The sequence below is a fragment of the Hemiscyllium ocellatum genome, chromosome 50, assembly GCF_020745735.1.
Source record: "Hemiscyllium ocellatum isolate sHemOce1 chromosome 50, sHemOce1.pat.X.cur, whole genome shotgun sequence".
Lineage (NCBI taxonomy): Eukaryota > Metazoa > Chordata > Chondrichthyes > Orectolobiformes > Hemiscylliidae > Hemiscyllium > Hemiscyllium ocellatum.
The window spans coordinates 7,410,113-7,434,361 of NC_083450.1; the positions used below are offsets into that span (position 1 = coordinate 7,410,113).

The 24,249-nt window shown below is 56.3% G+C and overlaps 1 protein-coding gene across 6 annotated transcripts in view; it reads left to right on the forward strand.

Moving 5' to 3' along the window:
* setdb1b (SET domain bifurcated histone lysine methyltransferase 1b) overlaps positions 1-22,800 on the forward strand; it is a 52,340-nt gene extending 29,540 nt beyond the window's left edge. For all 6 annotated transcript variants that reach the window (XM_060820844.1, XM_060820841.1, XM_060820842.1 and 3 more), the window contains exons 13-22: positions 112-738; positions 2,866-2,982; positions 5,732-5,901; positions 9,670-10,397; positions 11,407-11,441; positions 11,956-12,091; positions 17,909-18,098; positions 20,238-20,443; positions 21,344-21,432; positions 22,124-22,800. In XM_060820844.1, the coding sequence (XP_060676827.1) occupies positions 112-738; positions 2,866-2,982; positions 5,732-5,901; positions 9,670-10,397; positions 11,407-11,441; positions 11,956-12,091; positions 17,909-18,098; positions 20,238-20,443; positions 21,344-21,432; positions 22,124-22,241 (2,416 nt within the window). In that variant the 3' untranslated portion in view covers positions 22,242-22,800. The remainder of the gene's footprint in view (positions 1-111; positions 739-2,865; positions 2,983-5,731; positions 5,902-9,669; positions 10,398-11,406; positions 11,442-11,955; positions 12,092-17,908; positions 18,099-20,237; positions 20,444-21,343; positions 21,433-22,123) is intronic.
* The last annotated feature ends 1,449 nt before the right edge of the window (positions 22,801-24,249 follow it).

Here is a 24,249-nt window from a genome sequence, read left to right on the forward strand (position 1 = left end):
CCTCTTACTCCGCTGTCATTGTCCCGTACCTGGGCTGCCGTGAGCGGGGCGCTCTGCCAGCCCTGATCTCCGCCCTCACCCTGTGCTTTCCCCCCCTCCCTCCCGTTCCAGGGTCGGGGCACTGCCCAGCGGTGCCCCGGAGCCTGCCGCTGGGGCGCCCCCTGCCCCGCTGCCTTACGAGCTCTTGGACGAGCCCATGCCAGTGGAGGTGCCGTACAAAGCGCCCACCGAGAAGCTCTTCTACGTGGCGCACGTCTGCCAGCCGGCCTGCCTGGCCCGCCCGCTGCCCGTGAGCCGCGGGCAGTACCGGGGCCGCAACCCCATGCTGGTGCCCCTGCTGTACGACTTCCGGCGGATGACGGCGCGCCGCAAGATCAACCGCAAGATGTCCTTCCACGTGGTGTACAAGGGGCCGTGCGGGCTCTCGCTGCGCAACATGGAGGAGGTGGAGCAGTACCTGTCTGCCACCCGGGCCGACTTCCTCTACCTGGAGATGTTCTGCTTCGACCCCTACGTGCTGGTCGACCGCAAGTTCCAGCCCCAGAAGCCCTTCTACTACATCCGGGACATCACTCGCGGCGCGGAGGACGTGCCCCTCTCCTGCGTCAACGAGATCGACACCACCCCCCCGCCCCAGGTGGCCTACAGCAAGGAGCGCATCCCCGGCGAGGGGGTCTTCATCAACACCCACGCCGACTTCCTGGTGGGCTGCGTCTGCACCGACGGCTGCAAGGACAGGTAACTGGGATGTGCAGGTTAGGGTGGATTGGCCATGCTAAATTGTCCCGTAGTGCCCTAGGGATGTGCAGGTTAGGGTGGATTGGCCATGCTAAATTGTCCCACAGTGCCCAGGGATGTGCAGGTTAGGGTGGATTGGCCATGCTAAATTGTCCCATAGTGCCCTAGGGATGTGCAGGTTAGGGTGGATTGGCCATGCTAAATTGTCCCACAGTGCCCAGGGATGTGCAGGTTAGGGTGGATTGGCCATGCTAAATTGTCCCACAATGCCCAGGGATGTGTAGGTTAGGGTGGATTGGCCATGCTAAATTGTCCCATAGTGCCCAGGGATGTGCGGCCTGCACAGTCTGGGGCCCTCCCTCATTCCCAGAGGGGAGATAGGGGTCCAACCCCCATTGTTGCAGATTAGGATGGACTGGCCTTGAAAGATGTGGGGTTATTGAGATAAGGTGGCGTGGGTCGGGTGGGTCTTTGTGGTTCCAATGGCCTGTTTTCACACTGATGTAGGATTCAATGGACTCAACGCCTCCGTTCTGAGGAAGGGTCACTCGACCTGGAACATGAGCTCTGGTTTCTCTCCACGTCTGCTGCCAGTCCTGCTGAGCTTTTCTGGCCATTTCTGTCCGCGTGTTCATCAGTTGGGTCCTGTCACCCTTCCTTCCGAACGGATGCTAGTGAGGGAAAGGCGGTAGGTCAGCTGGAGACGGAAGGGGGATGGTGGAGGAAGTACGCCAAGGGAGAGAGACGAAGGGGTGGATAATAGTGAGCTGGGGACAAAGGGAGAGCTGATCGGAGGGACTGAGAGTCGGCGAATTGGGTTGGCTGGAATGGACGCCTGTGTGTAACCGAAGCACATGGATGGTGGTGCTTCTGTGGGGCATTGCTATGGGATGCCACAGGGAGAACGCTGGGGTTTTGCAAACTGTCCCAGAGTTTATCATCTGCACTGTGGCTGATGTGAATGCGCACTTGTAATTCTAGAAACTCCCCAGTCGTGGGGAAGGGGAGTTAGGAAGTCTCCTCGTCCTCGTGTTCTTCCCTCCCCCCTCTCCTTCCGCAAAGATCAGTAAAGAACAGGGTGTTAATAGGGGGCTCGCTCCCGCAGAGACTGGGGGGCAGAACGGGGTAACTCCTTCCCGCAGGGACTTGGGGGAAGAATGGGATAAGCCGTTACCATGAGGACTGGGGGGGAAGAATGGGCAACTCGCTCCCGCAGGGAATGGTGGGGGTGCGGGGGTGGGGTGATGAGGAACTCGCTCCCAGGGGGAAGAGGTGGAGGGAGCTGATTAGCAGCAGTGCATTGTGGGGTGAACTTAGGCAACCATTTCAGCAGAATGGTACGGGGTGGGGAGAGCAATGAACGGGCGATTGGAGCATTAACCCCGTCACAGACGTGTTGGACTGAACGGCCTGCTTTAATGCCGTGTATATCCCGTCTGGTGGTAAATCATACCGCTGCCTCCTCTCGCCCAGTTCAACCCCTCTGCGCAGCATGCTCCTGCGCGCGTGTCCATTCCTTTGGCCTGCAGGGTAACATTGTATGACAGGTTCTTGTGGGAGGGGGAGCATTCCTGTCGTGGCTCCCAAGATGGCCGCTCGCCCTTGCTGTGACTGACAGCAGCGAGAGAGAGAGCTGAGCGTCCAGAGTCACCTGGTAACTGGCTTCAGCGTCTGATTGATTCTGGGGCCGAACAGCCACTAATCACGGACGACCGTGTCTGAAATCTTGCGGGCGTACTGCTTGCTCGGGACAAACCACCTCGAGGTATTTTTTTTTTGTGAGTTTTTTTTTTCCCCTGAAAGCACCAGGCGGGTTTCACCCCCCGACCCCCTGCCTGAGGGTTTCCGATGTCAGGCACAGTAGCGATTAGCTGGGCAGCTCGTTCCTGGGAGGCTTTCCTCTGTCTGGGCACCTCCCTGAACCCCAGTCGCTGTTCGCAAGTGCCCCATTTGATTTAACTCCACAAATCTGCAGCATGGTTTTTCCCCACCATATTAACCACTTGACGCTTGGCCACTTCCAAACGTGAAACGTCTTTCTTTCTCTGCTTTGTTCCCCCCCCCCCGTTGCTCCGTTCGGCAAACTGGTTCACATTTTGTGCGTTTCTTCCGCCCTCCCGCTCGCAGGTCCAAGTGCGCTTGTCTTCAGCTGACCACCCAAGCGACGGCCTGTAACCCAGGCGGTCAGATCAACCACAACGCCGGCTATCAGAGCAAGCGACTGGACGAGTGTCTGCCCACGGGGTAAGTGGCAGGGGGTGGGGTGGGGTGGGGTGGGGGGGGAGCGGGGGGCGGGCACCTCCTCCCGGTCTCTACCGCAAGGGGAGAGCGCGACATCACCCCGGCCCAGAACCAGGCAAGGTGTCGTTTTCGGCCGGGAGATTGAGACGGCGTCGGCACTTGGAGCAGCGTGAGGCAGGCGGTCTCTGTCAGTGCCTACGGATCCGTGCGCAGTCGATTCCGCCCTCGCGTGCGTTCCCTCGCTTTAACGTGATTGACAAACAGCGGCCTGAATTCTTCAAACACCAACTTCCCTTCCCTGGATTGGCCAGGGCACAACTCTGCCTCCATTAGTTTTAAACGGCGCGGGCTATTGCGCGAAGTTCTTATAACGTTATACGGAATGATCGCGTTGTACAGGTATCCCCCACTTCCCTGAAAGTTCGCTTTTAATGAAAGATCTACGTTAGTACCTGCTTTTGTTAACCAAGCAAAATTGGAAGAGGATTTTTCGCTTCGACAAGGAAAGGTGAAATTTTTCCCGTTCTAAACGAGCTCATCTTCGCTTTACGCCGTTTCTGCTTACGAAAGGTTTCAGATAACGAGGGAAACCTGTATCAGAACTGACTCTGTCAGTCGTGGGGCATAGAAACAGACCCCTGTTTCCCGTATCAACCAGATATCCTCAATTAATCTCGTCCCATATGTCAGCATTTACCACGAACCCTTCCCATTCATGTACCCATCCAGATGCCCCTTTTAAATGTTTTGTAATGTTACCAACCTCCACCTGGCATGAAAAAGTGACCCCTCAGGGGTCCTTCTCAATCTATCCCCCTCCCCCCAGCTTTAAACCTATACCTTTTTCTAGTTTGGACTCCCCTACTCCGGGGGCAAATCCCCCCCCCCCCCATGATTTTATAAACCTCTAAGGTTACCCCCTCAGCCTCCGACTCTCCAGGGGAAACAGCCCCCAGCCCATTCTGCCTCCCGCTGTGCCCTGCACAGAAAGAAACATACAAAAGAATTGCTGAAAATCAGAAATTTAAAACCAAACTTGTTGGTGAGTCTGGCAGCATCTGGACAGGTGATGGGGCTATTTTCCCTGGAACGTTGTGTGCTGAAGGGTTTTTTTTTTCTCCCAGGGTAGGGGAGTCCAAAACTACAGGTAAACAGTGAGAGGGCAGAGATTGAGAGTTCTGAGGGGCAACTTTTTCATGCAGAGGGTGATACGTGTATGGAATGAGCTGCCAGAGGAAGTGGTGGAGGCTGGGAGAATGACAGCATTTAAATGGTGGGTGGGGACACAAACAGAAAGGGTTTAGAGGGATATGGACCAAGTGCTGGCAAATGGGACGAGATTGGGTTCGGATATCTGGGTCGGCATGGACGAGTTGGGCCGAAAGGTCGGTTTCCGTGTTGTATGTCTCTCTCTCTCTGACTCCAGTTGGCCATTTTGTGGTGGGTCTGGAGTGGCGTGCAGGCTGGGGTCAAGTGAGGAAGGGAGATTTCCGTCCGTACAGGGCCTGAGTGAACCAGCGGGATTTGTACGACGATTAACAGAGAGTTACCGGTCACCGCCGGGCTGGCTTCTCAATCCACCTGAGCTGGAGTTTCCCCCATCTGCCCGGTGGGGATTTCAACTCCGAGGTATTTGCCTGGGTTCTGGGCTGCTGGTTTATGGACTCTTCCCACGCCAAAACAAAAACCTAGTGGCAGAATTGTAGTTCAAGCCCACCATCGGTGGGGGGGTGGGGGCAGGAAATCTGCCGTCTTTACCCGATGTGGGCTGACCTCTCTGCAGGACCCACAAGAATGGGGAGTTTGACCCCCCCCACTCCCCTCAGGGAATGAGGGAGGGCCCCAGCCTGTGCAGGCCGCATCTCCCAATGGAGGTCGGTGGCCTTCTGTCTGTCGCGTTCGAACGCAAGAGTGAAGAGACCTTACGGGGAGCTGATAGACGTGTGAGGCAGTTCGCTGGGTGGACAGTTTCCCCACCACGGCCTCCCTGAGAGTGTGGCGGATGTTCAGGGAATTTAGTAGAGAGGAGATCCCATGGAAATGAGTGAATCTCCGCGAGGGTTTGATTTGATCGCTGCTGAGAGGCGCTAGGTCTGCCTGGCCTTCCCGTAGTTTGGACAACAGCTCATCGTGAGCTGGTCCAATCGGTTCAGTTTGCGATTTTGTGTCATTTTAGTTCAGAGCTACACACAAAGTTGTGACTGAAGTCTGGATTAATCCATGTCTCTCGCTCCCCCTCCTTTTTACCTCCCACCCACCTCGTTCTCCCTCCTCCCTCCTTCCCCCACACACACACCCCCCCCCTCGCTCTCCCTCCTTCCCCCACACACCCCCCTTCCTCTCCCTCCTTCCCCCACACCCTCCCCCCTCGCTCTCCCTCCTTCCCCCACACCCTCCCCCCTCGCTCTCCCTCCTTCCCCACACCCTCCCCCCTCGCTCTCCCTCCTTCCCCCTCGCTCTCCCTCCTTCCCACACACACACCCCCCCGTCGCTCTCCCTCCTTCCCCCCTCGCTCTCCTTCCTTCCCCCACACACACACCCCCCCCCGTCGCTCTCCCTCCTTTCCCCACACACACCCCGTCACTCTCCCTCCTTCCCCCCTCGCTCTCCCTCCTTCCCCCACACCCCCCCCCTCACTCTCCCTCCTTTCCCCACACACCCCCCCCTGTCACTCTCCCTCCTTCCCCCACACACACACCCCCCTCGCTCTCCCTCCTTTCCCCACACCCCCTCCCTGTTGCCCCCCCCGCAGGATCTATGAGTGTAACAAGCAGTGTAAGTGCAACGAGGGCATGTGCACCAACCGGCTGGTGCAGCACGGCCTACAGGTCAGGCTTCAACTCTTCAAAACCCAGAACAAGGGCTGGGGCATCCGCTGCCTGGACGATATCGCCAAGGGCTCGTTCGTCTGTATTTACGCAGGTAACCAGCTGCTGGGGTCAGCCTGCCGCGGTCTTTTTACCCCCCCCGCGCCCCCCCCACTTCAGCGCTGAGGGAGCGCCGTGCGGTCTGACACACGACTAAACGGTGACACTGCTCTCCTGACCTCGGGTGGACTGGAATGATCTCGGGACTGCGATTGGAATAAGGGCCAACGTTTGTCTCTCAGCGGCGATGGTAAACACACACAATCCGATCGTTATCAAAGTTACAAGTCCATTGGGCGCCAAATACCCCTTGCCACATCTCCCACCTGGCAACAGATTTTAAAAAAACTATGCTCCTTAATGTTGGCATCGCAGGCATTTATTGTCCATCCCTAATTGCCTGTCACAAGGCAACCCCGTTGCTGTGGGTCTGGGATTAGGTGTAGGCCAGGCCAGGTAGGGTTGGCAGTCTCCTTCCCTGAAGGACATTTAATGAACTGGATGGGTTTTTCCATCAATTGACAATCAGACACTTGGAGTCAGAAAGTCATAGAGCCGTACAGCACGGAAACAGACCCTTCGGTCCAACCTGTCCGTGCTGACCCGGATATTCCAACCCGATCTAGTCCCACCTGCCAGCACTTGGCCCGTATCCCTCCAAACCCTTCCTATTCATGGCCCCTTTTAAATGCTGTCATTGTACCAGCCCCCACCACTTCCTCTGGCAGCTCATTCCATACTCATACCACCCTCTGTGTGGAAAAAGTTGCCCCTTAGGTCTCTTTTATATCTTTCCCCTCTCACCCTAAATCTATGCCCCTCTAGTTCTGGACTCCCCCACCCCAGGGAAAAGCATTTTACCCTATCCATGCCCCTCATGGTTTTATAAACCTCTATAAGGTCACCCCCTCAGCCTCCGACGCTCCAGGGAAAACAGCCCCAGCCTCTCCCTGTAGCTCAAACCCTCCAACATCTTTGTACATCTTTTCTGAACCCTTTCAAGTTTCACAACAACGTTCTGACAGCAGGGAGACCAGAATTGCACACAATATTCCAACAGAGGCCTAACCAATGTCCTGTACAGCCGCAACGTGACCTCCCAACTCCTGTACTCAATACTCTGACTGATAAACTTTAATTCCAGATTGTTTTGTTTTTGTTAAACTTGAATTCCCACTGTCTGCCGTGGCGGGATTTGAACCCAGTTGCCCTGAACTTTAGCCAGATTTCTGGGTTAATAGTCTCGCGATGACCCCACCAAGCTGAAGGCTCCCCAGCTAAACCATGCTTGAATTGCATTGGCTGGGAGGGCAGGTCAGGTGGTGGAAAAGGACCCAGTACAGAGGAACCTCGATTATCCGAATATCATTTATCCAAATTTCGGATTATCTGAAGGAGATCTCAAAGTCCTGATAGAAACATTACATCAGAGAGGTGTTTCAAACACTGATCACTGCCTCTTTCAGTTTAAATTGATTAAAGGTGAAATCTGCTCACTGAAATGCTGCCGAGATCAGTCCTGGACAGCAATGGCAGCTCAGGTACTGTTTCCAAATGACTGACCTGTCTCTCTCACACTGTCTGTCTGTCTGTGTCAGTCTGTCTCTCTCACTCTGTCTGTCTGTGTGTCTCTCTCTCTCTGTGTTTGTCTGTATGTCTCTCTCTCTCTCTCTCTCTCTCTCTCTCTCTCTCTCTCTCTCTCTCTCTCTCTCTCTCTCTCTCTCTCTCTCTCTGTGTGTCTGTCTCTCTCACACAGACACACAGGGAGAGAGAGACACACACTCTGTGTGTGTGTCTCTGTATGTATGTGTGTCGGGCTCTGTCTGTGTGTGTCTGTCTGTCTCTGTGTGAGAGACAGACGCAGACAGAGAGAGAGACACACACACTCTGTGTGTGTGTGTGTCTCACTCTCGGGCTCTGTGTATGTCTCTCTCTCTCTTTCTCTGGGACGCAAAGGGAGGGGAGCTCAGGGCAGAGGGGCTATTGCATGGTGAGGGAGAGGGAGGGAGGGAGACAGGGCAAAGGAAACTTCAGAAACCTCCCAGCTCCGCAGGAGGGGCATTGAATCAGTTATCCACAGGATCAATTATCCGAGCGAGATCCTGACCGTCTATCTCGTTTGGATAATCGAGGTTCCTCTGTATCCCCCCCTCCTCGCTTTCACTGCGGGCAGGGTGGAGGTGGGGGAGTGGAGCTTCCAGCTGGCTGTTTATAGGATTGTAATGTTCCGCTCCGAATCCCTGCGGGAATGCCTGTGCTTCCCCGTGTTGTGCTGTTTGTGGCAGTCCTATGTCTTGTGATGCTCTGTTAATGGAAGCTTTTGTGTCTGAGATCGGAACAGAAGGTTAAAATAAACTCCTGCTGTTGTTGGGTGTTTTGCGGGGCGGTGGGGGATGGGGAGTGTTGAGGGGGGAGCGTGGCAAGAAACTCGCTGGCTGTGGCACAGCAGAAATGTGACCGCCGCTTCACAAATTGGCAGCCTTCTGTTCCCAGCTCCGTGGTTTAAACACGGTTCCCATGTTCGCCTCCAGTGGTCACATCGCGGCATGGGATCTTCAAACACATCGACCTGAGAGGGCAGCTAGAGTTTTACAGCTGGCACGATGGTGGGCACGGCACGGTGGCTCAGTGGTTAGTGCCGCTGCCTTAGGGCACCAGGGGACCCCGGGTTCGATCCCAACCTCAGCGACTGTCTTGTCTGTGTGGGGTTTACACATTCTCCCCGTGTCTGCGTGGGTTTCCTCCAGGTGCTGTGGTTTCCTCCCACAGTGTGCAGGTTAGGGTGGATTGGCCATGCTAAATTGTCCCATAGTGCCCAGGGATGTGCAGGTTAGGGTGGATTGGCCATGCTAAATTGTCCCATAGTGCCCAGGGATGTGCAGGTTAGGGTGGATTGGCCATGCTAAATTGTCCCATAGTGCCCAGGGATGTGCAGGTTAGGGTGGATTAGTCAGGGGGAAATGGAGGGTAATAGGGGAGAGAATGGTTCTGCCTGGGTTACTCATTGGAGGATCAGTGTGGACTCATTGGGCCAAAGGACCAGTTTCCACCCTGTAGGGATCCCTGGGCCCTGGCACTCATTGGTGCAGTCCTTACCCAGAGTTCTCTAGTGTTAACCCTTGCTGCTGCCAGTCTCCTGAGGGTGGGTAGCACTGGGCAGGATAATTGCGAGAGCACTGACAGTATCCTTGTTTTTGAAAAAAAAAATTGTTGCACCACCCAGTAGGACTTCATCCCAACTCCCTCATGGCGTGAGGGCATTGCTTGGTCGAGGTTGGTATTTCTTACCCCTGTACCTAAGTGTCCGTCAAACCCAGTGCCCTTGCGAGTTCAGAGGGCAGTTGAAAAGTCGACCCAGTTACTGTGTGGTTTGGGAGGGGAATTGGGTCGGGAGGCTTTGGAGGTGTTTATAGGCCCAGAACAGGGTAGAACCAATCAGTGAGCCCGTTGGAGAGGGGTTGATGACCCAGTGACCCCCCAATGGCAGGGGTGGTTGACCACAATGATGACCCAGTGACCCCCAATGGGGATGTTCTCTCAGCCGACGACCGAGAATGGGTGGTGACCCTGATGGGGTGTGTTTTCACCTCCGTTAACGCCCGAGGTGAGCTTCCAATTCCGGGTTTGATCCGTGGGATTGTGCTTGTACCGGTTGGCGTTCAAACCGCCCCCTGCCACTCGGGAGCGTTTCGCCTGCGATGGGGAGGGTCCGTTTCCGTGCCCGTGTGACTCCCGAGCGTTTGTCCCAGTCGGCCTGTGGCGCCCCTGACCCGTTGTCCCTTTTGGCGTCTTCGCCCTCCCCCCCCCCCCCCCCCCCCCCCAGGTAAAATCCTGACCGACGACTTTGCAGACAAGGAGGGCTTGGAGATGGGCGATGAGTACTTCGCCAACCTAGACCACATCGAGAGCGTGGAGAAGTACAAGGAGGGCTACGAGAGCGATGCCAAGTGCTCGTCGGACAGCAGTGGCGTCGACCTGAAGGACGAGCATGACAATAGCGGCACTGAGGCGGAAGATTCCAGTTCGGACAGCTCCGACCAGAACTTTGGCGGCAACGATGACGCCTACGTGCCCAGCTCGGTGTGGCGCAGCTACGTCACCCGCACCAAGAGCCGCGAGCAGAAGGAGAACGGCTCGGAGGCCGGGCTGCCCCGCCAGGAGGACCCCCCTCTCGCCCCCGGGGCTGTGCCCCCCAACCCAGGCCCGGCCGCCCCCTGCAAGCTGCCCGTCACCGAGGAGACGGCCAAGCACAAAGTGGCCTCTTGGCTCAGCGCCCTGCGGGTGGCGGACTCCCCCATGGACTCCTCCAGCCACTCCCCCTTCAGGCCAGCAGACGCATCGGCGGGCGATGCCAAGCCCCTCAAGGCCGAGGGGCCCAAAGAGGAGGGCGGGCCGCCCAAGGAGGAGGAGGAGGAGGAGGGAGGAGGGCCGGAGGAGGAGGAGGAGGACGAGAAGACCAAACCCATCGAGGTGGACGCCAAGCCGCTGGGCAAGCAGGAGGCGGAGAAGAAAGATCCCAAGATGGAGTCGGCCGAGGTGGTCGCCATCAAGGTGAGGGCCGGACCACCCTGCCCGGACCACAGCGCGGGGAGGGAGGGGTCCTGCTCCTGGGGCGTACCTTTGGTTCCCAACCGCAGATCCCCTGACCTGGTTTTCCCCCCCCCGCCCACCACCTCCAGGCGCCCCCTCCTCTCTGCCCATGGGAGCCAGCTCTGTGTGTGTGTGTGTGTGGGGGGGGGAACGCTGTTGTGTTCCCACTTTCTGCCTCTCCCTGAAAGGACCCGGTAAACGGGCCATCTCCTCCTCACGTGATGTTCAGGACATTGGCTCCCAGTCCCTCCGTAGTTGAACCCCCCTCCCTATCTCTGTCACCCCCTCCAGCCCCTACACCCCCTCCCTATCTCTGTCACCCCCTCCCTATCTCTGTTGCCCCTCCAGCCCCTCCCTATCTCTGTCACCCCCTCCAACCCCAATAGCCCCTCCCTATCTCTTTTCCCCCCCCCCTATCTCTGTCACCCCCTCCAGCCCCTACACCCCCTCCCTATCTCTGTCACCCCCTCAGCCCCCTACACCCCCTCCCTATCTCTGTCACCCCCTCAGCCCCCTACACCCCCTCCCTATCTCTGTCCCTGGGATCCCATTGGGCCCCAAAGTCTGGAACCTGTGTCCTAATCTTCCCCTTGCTGTAGTCCTGGGTTGGGTGGTTGTCTCTTTGGTGAAACCCCAGCAGTTTAACCCCACCCTCCCCTCTTTCTTCCCCCCCCCCCCCCCCCAGGTTGTCCTGGGTGGAGGGTCCCCTCTCTCCTGTGAAACATGGCAGTTTAACCCCCTCCCCGTTGTCCCGGGTGGAGGGTGCAGTTACCCGCTGCAGGGTCTGGGTGCGTGATGCCCAGGTGGGTATTCTCAGTCACCGCTCACTGAGAGGTCGCAGCGAGCAGCTCTCCCTCGGAGCTCCGTCCGGGGAGATGGCGGGACTCTCCTGTCTGTCGGCAGCGCTCGGTCTCCGTTATTAGCGATGGAGACCTATCCTGATTTTGTTCTCACGGTTTGTCGTTTACAGAATCCCGAAGCGCCGCCACATCTGAAAATATCCTCGTAAGTACCGGACTCAGTTCCTCAGCCATTTTCCTTCCCCCCCCCCCCTCCTTCCCCCCCCTCCTTCCCCCCCTCCCCATGGCTCCCACCATCGTCCCAACCCCATCGCCCACTCCCACCGTCCCCATCCCCACCCCCAACTGCACCCTGCTCCCATCGCTCCCTACCGCCACACCCTTCTCCCCCTTCCATTGCCCTCTTTCCCAATTTCCCCCCCCCCCCTCCCTGCTCCTACGTTTCTCCGCTCCCCCCTCTCTCTCCCTGCTCCACCACCACACACTTCACCCCCTGGTCCCACCTCCCACTCCTCCCTGCTCCTTCCCCTCACACCCCCTCCCCCCCCCCCCCCGAACAGTTTTGAGCTCCGCCACCTCTCTGCGTCCCGTGAGAGGGGACGGGGCCGTACCCAGCTTTGATCCGCGCGATTCCCACCGCTCCGAGTTCCCGCTGAAAGCCCTCCCCTTCCCCACACTTCGTGTTTTTTTTTATTGTTTTTGCCTCTTGTCTCCTTCAGGCCGTTCGACAACACGTGCCGCAACTTTGGCTACAACCCGCGGCCGGCCAGGAGCGAGGGGATCCGCCGTCCCATCAGCAAGACCACCCTGCATCAGGCGCGCCGCAACTCTGCCCCCGCCCCTGTGGCCAAAGATGTAAGTGTGGGGTGGGTGAAAGTGCCCGACGGTAACGCAGACCATGGTGAGGGTTGGGAAGGTGTTGGGCGCTGGCGTGGGTGCCTGATCGCTGTCTTTGTCGAGAGCTGGCGATTTCCCAGCCCCTTGCCCTGGCGTGCCAACCTTTCCCCTTCTCCCCCCACACTGTGGAGCCAATCGGCCCATCGAGTCTGTCCCGCCCGCCATTCGGTGAGCTCTCGTCCTCCTCTCCCGTGTTCCTGCCTCTTCCCTCGATTCCCTTCCTTCTCCATCTCCGCCTTCAATACCCTCAAAGACCCGGCCCCCCTGCGGGCAGAGAATTCTGCAGATTTTCTCCCCTCGGAGAGATGGGTTTCCCCCCGTCATCCCTGTCTTCGATTGGGGGGAACCCCCTTACTCTGAGATGATGCTCCCTCATCATCTCCTGGACCCTCCCCCACACACAAGGGGGAGCACCGTCCCCACATCTCCCCCCTCTGGAGAATCTTCAATAAGATCATCGATCATTCTCCCAAACTCCAGGCCTCAACCTCTCCTTCGTCAGGGAGTCCCTCTGGGATCAGCAGAGTGAACTTTCCCTGGACCGTGTCTATCTTTTAGAACACAGAGCAGCCCTGGATGTTCGGCCAGTCCTTTATCCTGCTCTAAAGATCAGACTAACCTCTGTCCCTTCATTGTAACATGTTCCATGTTCCTATCCAGGAGTCACTTTGATGTCCCTAATATATCCGACTCAGCTATCACTGCTCTGGGACCATTTTACTTTGAAGATTTCTTAGATACGTGGCCCACCGTTCCCACGGCAGAGCATTAACCGCGGCTTGCTGCAGTCGTGGCAAAACCTTGCGATGCTGACACCCCGGTCACAAAACGTGGCGCTAGAAATGTCCAGCAGGCGAGGAGCAGGAGAGTCTACGTTTAGCGATGAAGAGCTCTTGCCTGAGATGTTTACTCTTCTGTTCCTCGGATGCTGCCTGGCCGCCTGGACTTTTCGACTCCGATCTGCAGTCCCTCACTTTCTCTCTGATTTTGTTTTTTTTGACACCCTGCTCTGTACCCTTCGGAAATAAACGCCAGCGTTCTATTTGCCGTCCCTACCGCCCACCGGATCCGAGATGCTGCCTTCTGAGTAATATGGAGGTGGAGCCATTCTGGCCTGGCGGCTGTTAAATCCAGCCGCCTGCGCTGAGGGCAGTTGGCGTTTGGTGAGAGTGGCATTTCTGACCGCTGTCGTTGCCAGGCAGAGTTGGGGCTGACCGCGCTCTCCCATCATCGTTTGGGGCCCAAACAATTGCCTTGCCTTGAGCGTCCCAACTCTCTGCAGGTCTATGTGAACAACTTTCTTATTTGCCTGTTCCCCGCCCCAGGTGGCGAAGCTGCTATTCATCCTTGGGAGGGCCACTTGGGAGGACAGTTAGGAGTCTACTTCATCGGGGGAAGGGGTGTGCGTGTGTGGGGGTGGGGTCTGAAGCCATGAGTCGGTCCCCAGGCCTGGGTAAGGACGGCAGATTCCCTTCCCCTCTCCTGCCCTGGCTTTTATCACATTCGATCACTGAGACTGGCTTCCACTTCCAAGCTTTCTTCTCTGAGTTATAAATTCCTTCATTGTATTTTGAGTCAGAGATGTACAGCACAGAAACAGACCCTTCGGTCCGACCAGTCCTTGCTGACCCAGATATCCCAACCTAATCTAGTTCCATTTGCCAGCACTTGGCCCATCTCCCTCCAAACCCTTCCTATCCATGTCCCCATACAGATGCCTTTTCAATGTTGTCAGTGTACCAGCCTCCACCACTTCCTCTGGCAGCTCATTCCACACACGTACCTTGGGATGGGGGAGTCCAAAACTAGAGGGTGTAGGTTTAGGGTGAGAGGGGAAAGGGACCTGAGGGGCAACGTTTTCACACAGAGGGTGGTGCGTGTGTGGAATGAGCTGCCAGAGGAAGTGGTGGAGGCTGGTACAATGACAACATTGAAAAGGCATCAGGATGGGGACATGGATAGGAAGGGTTTGGAGGGAGATGGGCCAAGGGCTGGCAAATCAGGTGGGCAAAAACAGGGACATGAGATAGCTTTGGCAAATAGAATTAAGAAGAATCCAAAGAGTTTTTACAAATATATTAAGGACAAAAGGGTAACTAGGGAGAGAACAGGGCCCCTCAAAGATCAGCAAGGCGGCCTTTGTGTTGAGCTGCAGAAAATGGGGGAGACATTAAATGAGTATTTTGCATCAGTATTTACTGTGGAAAAGGATATGGAAGGTATAGACTGTAGGGAAATAGATGGTGACATCTTGCAAAATGTCCCTGTTACAGAGGAGGAAGTGCTGGATGTCCTGAAACAGTTAAAAGTGGATAAATCCCCAGGACCTGATCAGGTGTACCCAAGAACTCTGTGGGAAGCTAGAGAAGTGATTGCTGGGCCTCTTGCTGAGATATTTGTATCATCAATAGTCACAGGTGAGGTGCTGGAAGACTGGAGGTTGGCAAACGCGGTGCCACTGTTTAAGAAGGGCGGTAAAGACAAGCCAGGGAACTATAGACCAGTGAGCCTGATGTCAGTGGTGGGCAAGTTGTTGGAGGGAATCCTGAGGGACAGGATGTACATGTATTTGGAAAGGCAAGGACTGATTAGGGATAGTCCACATGGCTTTGTGTGTGGGAAATCATGTCTCACAAACTTGATTCAGTTTTTTGAAGAAGTAACAAAGAGGATTGATGAGGGCAGAGCAGTAGATGTGATCTATATGGACTTCAGTAAGGTTCCCCATGGGAGACTGGTTAGCAAGGTTAGATCTCATGGAATACAGGGAGAACTAGCCATTTGGATACAGAACTGGCTCAAAGGTAGAAGACAGAGGGTGGTGGTGGAGGGTTGTTTTTCAGACTGGAGGCCTGTGACCAATGGAGTGCCACAAGGATCGGTGCTGGGCCCTCTACTTTTTGTCATTTACATAAATGATTTGGATGTGAGCATAAGAGGTACAGTTAGTAAGTTTACAGATGACACCAAAATTGGAGGTGTAGTGGACAGCGAAGGGGGTTACCTCAGATTACAACAGGATCTGGACCAGATGGGCCAATGGGCTGAGGAGTGGCAGATGGAGTTTAAATTCAGATAAATGCAAGGCGTTGCATTTTGGGAAAGCAAATCTTAGCAGGACTTATACACTTAATGGTAAGGTCCTAGGGAGTGTTGCTGAACAAAGAGACCTTGAAGTGCAGGTTCATAGCTCCTTGAAAGTGGAGTCGCAGGTAGATAGGATAGTGAAGGCAGCGTTTGGTATGCTTTCCTTTATTGGTCAGAGTATTGAGTACAGGAGTTGGGAGGTCATGTTGTGGCTGTACAGGACATTGGTTAGGCCACTGTTGGAATATTGTGTGCAATTCTGGTCTCCTTCCTATCGGAAAGATGTTGTGAACCTTGAAAGGGTTCAGAAAGGATTTACAAGGATGTTGGAGGGTCTGAGCTACAGGGAGAGGGTTCAGGGTGTAGGTTTGCTCACTGAGCTGTCGGTTTGATATCCAGGCATTTCATTACCTGGCTGGGTAACATCATCAGTGGTGACCTTCAAGTGAAGTGAAACTGTTGTCTCCTGCTATCTATTTATATCTTTCTCCAGGATGGGGTTCCTGGGGTTTGTGGTGATGTCATTTCCTGTTCATTTTCGTGATGGGTTGATAGATGGCATCGAGATCTGTGTGATTGTTTGTAGCGTTGTGGTTGGAGTGCCAGGCCTCTAGGAATTCTCTGGCGTGTCTTTGCTTAGCCTGTCCCAGGATACAGGGAGAGGCTGAACAGGCTGGGGCTGTTTTCCCTGGAACATCAGAGGCTGAGGGGTGACCTTATAGAGGTTTATAAAATCATGAGGGGCATGGATAGGGTAAATAGGCAAAGTCTTTTCCCTGGGGTGGGGGAGTCCAGAACTAGAGGGGCATAGGTTTAGGATGAGAGGGGAAAGATATAAAAGAGACCTAAGGGGCAACGTTTTCACACAGAGGGTGGTACGTGTATGGAATGAGCTGCCAGAGGAAGTGGTGGAGGCTGGTACAATGACAGCATTTAAGAGGCATTTGGATGGGTATATGAATAGGAAGGGTTTGGAGGGATATGGGCCGGGTGCTGGCAGGTGGGACTAGATTGGGTTAGGATATCTGGTCGGCATGGACGGGTTGGACCGAAGGATCTGTTTCCATGCTGTACATCTCTATGACTCTAAATGGGAGTAGATTAGGTTGGGATATCTGGGTCAGCATGGAAGAGTTGGGCCGAAGGGTCCGTTTCCATTCTGTCCGACTGTAAAATAGATTTCTGTGCGAGCGTGATTGGGAGGCTGTCGGTGTCTCCTTTTTAAAGAGCTGGTTATTTTGCCAACGTCTCCTCCCCCTCCCCCTGGCCTCTGCCTGGGACGTCCAGCTCAATTACTCCAGGTGTTACGGACACAATCGGGGAGCTTCCTCGGAGGTGATTATAAGACTCCTCCGGGGATCCAGTCCCATTCCAGGTCTGAGTCGCAGCGGGGTGGAATTTGAATTCCGTTAAAAGTAGTTGTACTTGTCTGGGACAAAAATGGCCGTCCTTTCCCTGGGCCAGGCCTACACGTGACTCCGAATGGCAGGCCCGGCCAGCGACGCCCTCGCGCTCCGAGTTAGCAACATCAAGGTGAAGACCAATGTATAAACTGTTCGGCGTTCCCACAGTTTAGGGGAGTCAGCCAGGGTCCTGGGGTTTGAGGGGGGGGGGGGAAATCAGGTGGTGGCTGGAGTGAGGAGATCACCTCAATGAGGGTCTAGGCCGCTTCTCCCAGGAGCCGAGGGGGGTCTCGATCGAGGGGGTGGGGGTGGGGGTGGGATTGTTCCTCTCCCTCACAGCTGGGGCAAGGGTTTGGGGGCGTGGGGGGGCCACGGAAGGTGGATTTGACACCGTTTGTACGTGACGGGAAGCAGAGGGGAGTGAGGGAGTGTGTGTGTGTGTGTGTGTGTAGCCAGACATGCTGCAGCAAAGGCTGACCCGCCTGTGACCCAGGGAACAGACCCCTGTGTGCAATCGCGGGCATGGTGCAGAGGAATAAGATTGATCGCTTGATGGAGAGGGGTCAGCGTGGCCTGATGGGATCACTCTCTCACTCACATTCAATCTCTCTCTCTCTCTCTCTTTCTTTCTCTCTCTTTCTCTTTCTCTCTCTCTCTTTTTTCTTTCTCTTTTTCTCTCTCTCTTTTTCTTTTTCTCTTTCTTTTCTCTCTCTTTCTTTTCTCTCCCTCTTTTTCTCTCCTTTCTTTCTTTCTTTCTTTCTTTCTTTGTTTCTTTCTGTCTCTCTCTCTCTCTCTCTCTCTCTTTTTTCTCTCTTTTTCTCTCTCTTTTCTCTCTTTTTCTTTTTCTCTCTTTTTCTCTCTTCTTCTCTCTTCTCTCTTTTTCTCTCTTTCTCTCCTTTCTTTTCTCTCTCTTTCTTTTTCTCTCTTTCTTTTCTCTTTTTCTCTCTCTTTTTCTCTCTTTCTCTTTCTCTCTTTCTCTCTCTTTCTTTTTCTCTCTCTCTCTTTCTCTCTCTTTCTCTCTCTTTCTCTCCTCTCTTTCTCTCTCTTTCTCTCTCTTTCTCTCTCTCTCTTTCTCTCTCTTTCTCTCTCTTTCTCTCTCTTTCTCTCTCTCTCTCTCTCTTTCTCTCTCTTTCTCTCTCTTTCTCTCTCTTTCTCTCTCTTTCTCTCTCTTTCTCTCTCTTTCTCTCTCTGTGTTCGTTCTCTTGCTCTCTGTGTCTGTCTCTCTCGGTCTCTGCCTGTGCGTGTGTGTCTCTCTCTGCCTCCCTCTCTCTGTCCCCCTGTGCAGGAGGTGATGACCTTGTCGAGCAGCTCTGACACTGAGATGGAGACAGGCACACAGACCAGTGGGAGCCGGAAGCCGGTGCAGGGACAGACCCCAGTTACTGTCGCTGCCAACGACAGCGATGACGTCCAGACCATCTCCTCGGGCTCTGACGAGGCGGACAAGAAAGATGAGAGCGACCCGAAGGACACAGGTACGTCACCGCTTCCCCCCCCCCCCCCCACACCGACTCCCATCACAAAACTCAAAAGCTACCTTTACATAGCAGCCTTCATGGGGTGACCGGTTTTCCCCAGTGCTCAGTGGGTGGTGGAATCCCACACCCGACCGAGATCATAAATAGCAGGAGGCGGCCATTCGGCCCCTCCTGCCCGCTCCACAATGCGTTAGGGTCATGGCTCATCTGACATCCCTCACGTCCACTTTCCTGCCCTCCATTCCCCCCTCCATTCCCTGTCGGATGGAGAGTCTCCCCTTACACAGACACACGAGGACTCTGCCCCCAACAAGGAGTTGCAGACACTCCCGCTCCCCTGAGAGATGCAGTTCCCCCTCCCCTCAGTCTGAAATTGGCGCCCCTTTACTCTGAGAGTCTACCCTCTGGTCAGAGACTCTCCCTCGAGGGGGAACACTCCCTCAGCACTGACCCTGAAGAATCCTCAATGAGATCACCCTCTCATTGCTCTCAACCCCAGGGAGTAGAGTCCTGGCCTGTTTTAACCTTTGCCCCTCAGACAATCCCTCCATCCCAGGGGCCATCCCAATGAACCTTCCCTGAACTGCCTCCAGTGAACTGTTTTATTAAATGGAATGAAGACTGCTGACAGTACTCCCCAGCCCCTTGTCTGGTTACAAGAGACTTCCCCACTCTCAGACTGTACTGAAATAAGGGCTGGCATTCCAGGCCCCTTCTTGATTCCCTGCTGCCCCCGTGTGAGAGCTTTGTGTTCCGTGTACAAGTCTGCAGCACCCCCCTCGCCCACCAAAAGTCCCTTTAGTGTCCTTGCTTTCTGCAGTCTCTCTCTCTCTCTCTCTCTCTGCGTAACGTCCCGTTCTTCCTTCCAAAACTAACGTGACGTTTTCCCACATTGTGCTGGAGTCGCCGACGTTTCCATTCCCCTAGCGCCGTCTGTCTCTAAAGCGATGGCGTCCCTCTCGAAACCTGCTTCCCGCCTGCTGGTGTCGTTTGCAAGTTTATCTCCAGCGTGTCGATTCCTGTGCCTCCCCCCCCCCACCAATGTCGTTCCACTACAGTCAACCACAGCACTGATCCCTATGGGACCCCATCGGTCATGGGTCCCCAATCTGAACAGGACCCCTCTCGTGTCTCCTGCCCAGGAGCCAACTCTCCAGATGCTCCCTCCAACACCGTGAGCCTTTAAGACTTGATCTTCTGTGAGGTACCCTGTCAAATTCCTTCTGAAAGTCCCAGTACACCACATCGACTGGCTCCCCTTTATCCACCCTCTGGTCGAGACTTCAATAAATCAGACACGGTTTCCCGCTCTCGAAGCTGTGCTCGCTGACTCTCCTTAAATCAATTATGATCTCTCCAAACGATCTGCTGTTACTTCCCTTAATAACTGCCTCCAACAGAGTCCGGCGATGTATTTTGGTGGGTGGGGGGGAGCAGATTTAAACATTGACCGAGGGGGAAACTGGAAACGTATAAAACAGGGGTGAGGGGAGGAGGCAGTCAGGTTTCGGGGGGGTGGCCAGCTATGGGGGCAGGGATGGGAAACCAGGGGCCGGACCTGGAGACACTCCCATCCCTGTCCCCTCCTACACATCTCAGAGACAGGGAGGGGGTGCAGGGGTTGGAGGGGGGTGACAGAGATGGGGAGGGGTGTAGGGGGCTGGAGGGGGTGACAGAGATGGGGAGGGGGTGTAGGGGGCTGGAGGGGGTGACAGAGATGCGGAGGGGGTGTAGGGGCTGGAGGGGGTGACAGATGGGGAGGGGGTGTAGGGGATGACAGAGATGGGGAGAGGGAGTAGGGGGTGACAGAGATGGGGAGGGGGAGTAGGGGGTGACAGAGATGGGGAGGGGGAGTAGGGGGTGACAGAGATGGGGAGGGGGTGTAGGGGTCTGGAGGGGGTGACAGATGGGGAGGGGGTGTAGGGGATGACAGAGATGGGGAGGGGGTGGAGGGGGTGACAGAGATGGGGAGGGGGTGGAGGGGGCTGGAGGGGGTGACAGAGATGGGGAGGGGGTGACAGAGATGGGGAGGGGGTGTAGGGGGCTGGAGGGGGTGACAGATGAGGAGGGGGTGACTGAGATGGGGAGGGGGTGTGGACAGCCCCCTGACCCACCCCTGCGTTGTGTTCCCTGCAGACAGCGTCAACAAGAGGCAGGTGGCTGTCAAGTCGACCCGGGGCTTTGCTCTGAAGTCTACCCACGGCATCGCTGTAAAGACCAGTAACATGGACAAGGGCGAGGGTGGCAGCGGCTACAGGAGCACCCGCCAGTTCTACGATGGCGAGGAGTCCTGCTACATCATCGACGCCAAGCTGGAGGGCAACTTGGGCCGTTACCTGAACGTAAGTGGGCGCTGCTGGGGAAGGACGGCCTATACCTGGCAGTGGTTCCCACTGTACAGGACCCCCGGGGGTGGGGAGGGTAATGGAGCTGAGGGGGGGGGTGGGGGGATATATCGCCCAGGGCTGGGGTGGGTGGGGGCTAGGGTTACATGTCCCTGTGAACCGGGGGGGGTGTATATCCCTGTGTGGGTGTACCCTGGGGGGGGGGGGGGGGGGGGGGGGGGGGAGGTGTATATCCCTGTGTGGGTGTACCGTGGGGGGGAGGTGTATATCCCTGTGTGGGTGTACCCTGGGGGGGGGGGGGGAGGTGTATATCCCTGTGTGGGTGTACCCTGGGGGTGGGGGGGGGGGGGGAGGTGTATATCCCTGTGTGGGTGTACCCTGGGGGGGGGAGGTGTATATCCCTGTGTGGGTGTACCCTGGGGGGGGGAGGTGTATATCCCTGTGTGGGTGTACCCTGGGGGGGGGGGGGGAGGTGTATATCCCTGTGTGGGTGTACCCTGGGGGGGGGGGGGGAGGTGTATATCCCTGTGTGGGTGTACCCTGGGGGGGGGGGGGGGGGGGGGAGGGGGGAGGTGTATATCCCTGCGTGGGTGTACCCTGGGGGGGTGGGGGGGAGGGGGGAGGTGTATATCCCTGTGTGGGTGTACCCTGGGGGAGGGGGGAGGTGTATATCCCTGTGTGGGGGTACCCTGGGGGGAGGGGGAGGGGGGGGAGGTGTATATCCCTGTGTGGGGGTACCCTGGGGGGGAGGGGGGTATATTCCTGTGTGGGTGTACCCTGGGCCTGGGGGGAGGTGTATATCCCTGTGTACCCTGGGCCCGGGGAGTGCAGTCTGGGTACACCACCCCTCCCACCCCCCCGGTCTGATTCTGTTGTTGCTCACCCCCCCCTCTACAGCACAGCTGCAGCCCCAACCTGTTTGTGCAGAATGTGTTTGTGGACACACATGACCTGCGCTTCCCCTGGGTGGCCTTCTTCGCCAGCAAGTGAGTCCACATCCTCACCACTGCTCGCTCCATCTCTGTCTCTCTGTTTCTCCCTCTGTCTCTCTCTGTCCCTGTCCCCCTCTGCCTGCCCCTCCCCCCCCGTTCCTTCCTCTCTGCCAGCCCCTCTCCCACCCCCTCTCTGTATGTCCCTTCCCCTCCCCCTGTCTGTGTCTGTCTCTCTCTTCCCCTCCCCCTGTCTGTGTGTCTCTCTGTCTCTGTCTCTGTCCCTGTCCCCCTCTGCCTGCCCCCCCCCCCGTTCCTTCCTCTCTCTGCCAGCCCCTCTCCCACCCCCTCTGTCTGTCCCTTCCCCTCCCCCTCTCTGTGTCTCTGTCTCTCTCTTCCCCTCCCCCTCTCTGTCTCTCTCTTTGTGGCTCTCTTTGTGGCTCTCTTTGTGGCTCTCTCTCGCGCTCTCTCTCGCGCTCTCTCTCTCGTGCCCTCTCTCTCACACTCTCTCTCTCGTGCCCTCTCTCTCGTGCCCTCTCTCTCGTGCCCTCTCTTTCTCGTGCCCTCTCTCTCTCTCTCTCTCGTGCCCTCTCTCTCTCTCTCTCTCTCTCGTGCTCTCTCTCTCTCTCTCTCTCTCTCTCGTGCCCTCTCTCTCTCTCTCTCTCTCACACTCTCTCTCTCTCTCTCTCACACTCTCTCTCTCTCGTGCCCTGGCTCTGATGTCTCTCCCTGTGTTCCTCTTCTCCAGGCGGATCCGTGCTGGCACTGAGCTGACCTGGGACTATAATTATGAAGTTGGCAGCGTGGAGGGCAAGCAGCTGCTCTGTTGTTGTGGTTCTACAGAGTGCAGGGGCCGACTGCTGTAGGGACCCCCACCCCAGACCTGCAATCCCCTCCGTCGCTCCCCCTGCCTCCCGGCTTTCCCTTGGCACGGCAGCCATCTCCAGTCGATGGTGTACGGGGGGGAGGGGTGACCCCCTAACCACCCCGTTGCCCTCTGCTGTCCTTGGCAGTGGGGGGGAATTTCCCCTGAGGGACCCTCTCTGCCCTGTGCCCATCATTCACTTCCCAGTCAGCGCAGTCCGTCACGGAGGGTCTCACCTGCTCCACCACCTCCCCTGCCCGACTCACTCGGAGTCCCCTTGCCCTCTGTGCCCATCATGCTCTTGGCTAACCTACGGTGACGACAGAGCATCGTCTTTCTGTCCCGTACTCTGGTGCCTGGCACCCACACGTGTCCCACCTTTTGGTAACCCCTCCCACCCCCACTGTAGAGGGTGACGATGGACGGGCACAGTTCAGACCACCCCCATCCCCCCATCAGTGTCTCTGGGCAGTGCAACACCGTCGCACGCGGTTTGTGTTTACCCCTCCCGATCTTACTAAATAAAACGTTGTGGTCTTTGTTTTTATACTGAAACTAAACTCGACAGTGTGGGCATCGTCATTGCTGAGGCGGTTGGCGTCGTCTGCGAGTGGTTTACTTCACGAGTTTCAGCTTCTGGTGAAAGAGCAGACTCTGTGTGAGGTCTCTCTCTGTCACAGAAGGGAGGGAGCCAGGGAGGGAGCGGGAGGGAGGGAGCGAGCCAGGGAGGGAGGGAGTGAGCCAGGGAAGAAGGGAGGGAACGAGCCAGGGCGAGAGCGAGGGAGGGAGTGAGGAAGGGAGGGAACGAGCCAGGGAGGGAGTGAGCCAGGGTGAGAGGGAGGGAGGGAGTGAGCCAGGGTGAGAGGGAGGGAGCGCACATGCCTCGGTGTCAGTCTAACCCTGGCTGAGCAGACGGGACGCCTGGTCTTACACATGCCTTCATGGGCTGAACTGTACCCTGCCCATGATGGTCATAGGTGGCACCCCTCCTCTCGTGCCTCCCCTCCCCCTCCCCCTCCCCTCCCCAGCGGCAGTGACTGTTCGAACACGGCCCCATCCTCAGACCCTCCTCCTCTGAAAGACCGACCGTGAGTCACCCATTCCTGGCAGCGACAGAACAGCAGGTCTGGGGTGCTGAGCCAGAGAGGGTGCCACTGCAGTGCAACCCCTTCCCAATGATTGGCCAGTCACCCCCACCCCAGAGGGGTCTGTCCCAGCGCCCACCCACCCCCTTTCGGGAGTCTGCAGACCCAATGCTGGCTGAGTGTTGGAACTGAATGCCAGGCAGGCCCCTGGGTGAGAAAAGGGAGTCCGCTCCCACTCGCTCAGTCACCCACCCTCCCTCCTTGTAACTCCTCCCTCTCAGTCAGCCCCCATCGCTGCCCCCTCCTACTGTTCCAGTAACATTCAGAACAGTGTGATCGGTATTTTTGCAGTTGCGTAGAGTGCATGACGTGGGGAGTTATGCCATAAGTCTTACAAAGTACCGAGTGGTTTCTCCTCCAATGTTTTAGGAAAATAGCCCCAGCCTGTTCAGATGCTGTTTGACCTGCTGTGATTTTCAACAATTTTGGTTTCAGATTTCCAGCATCTGCAATTCTTTTCTTTTGTATGTTTTTTTTGTCCTCTGCCGAGCACAGAGGGGTGAGGGGGCTGGTCTCCCTGCTATCAGAAGGATGTTGTGAAACTTGAAAGGGTTCTGAAAAGATTGACAAGGATGTTGGAGGGTTTGAGCTACAGGGAGAGGCTGAACAGGCTGGGGCTGTTTTCCCTGGAGCGTCAGAGGCTGAGGGGTGACCTTATAGAGGTTTATAAAATCATGAGGGGCATGGCTAGGGTAAATAGACAAGGTCTTTTCCCTGGGGTGGGGGGAGTCCAGAACTAGAGGGCATAAGTTAAGGGTGAGAGGGGAAAGGGACCTGAGGGGCAACTTTTTCATGCAGAGGGGGTACGGGTATGGAATGAGCTGCCAGAGGAAGTGGTGGAGGCTGGTACAATTACAACATTTT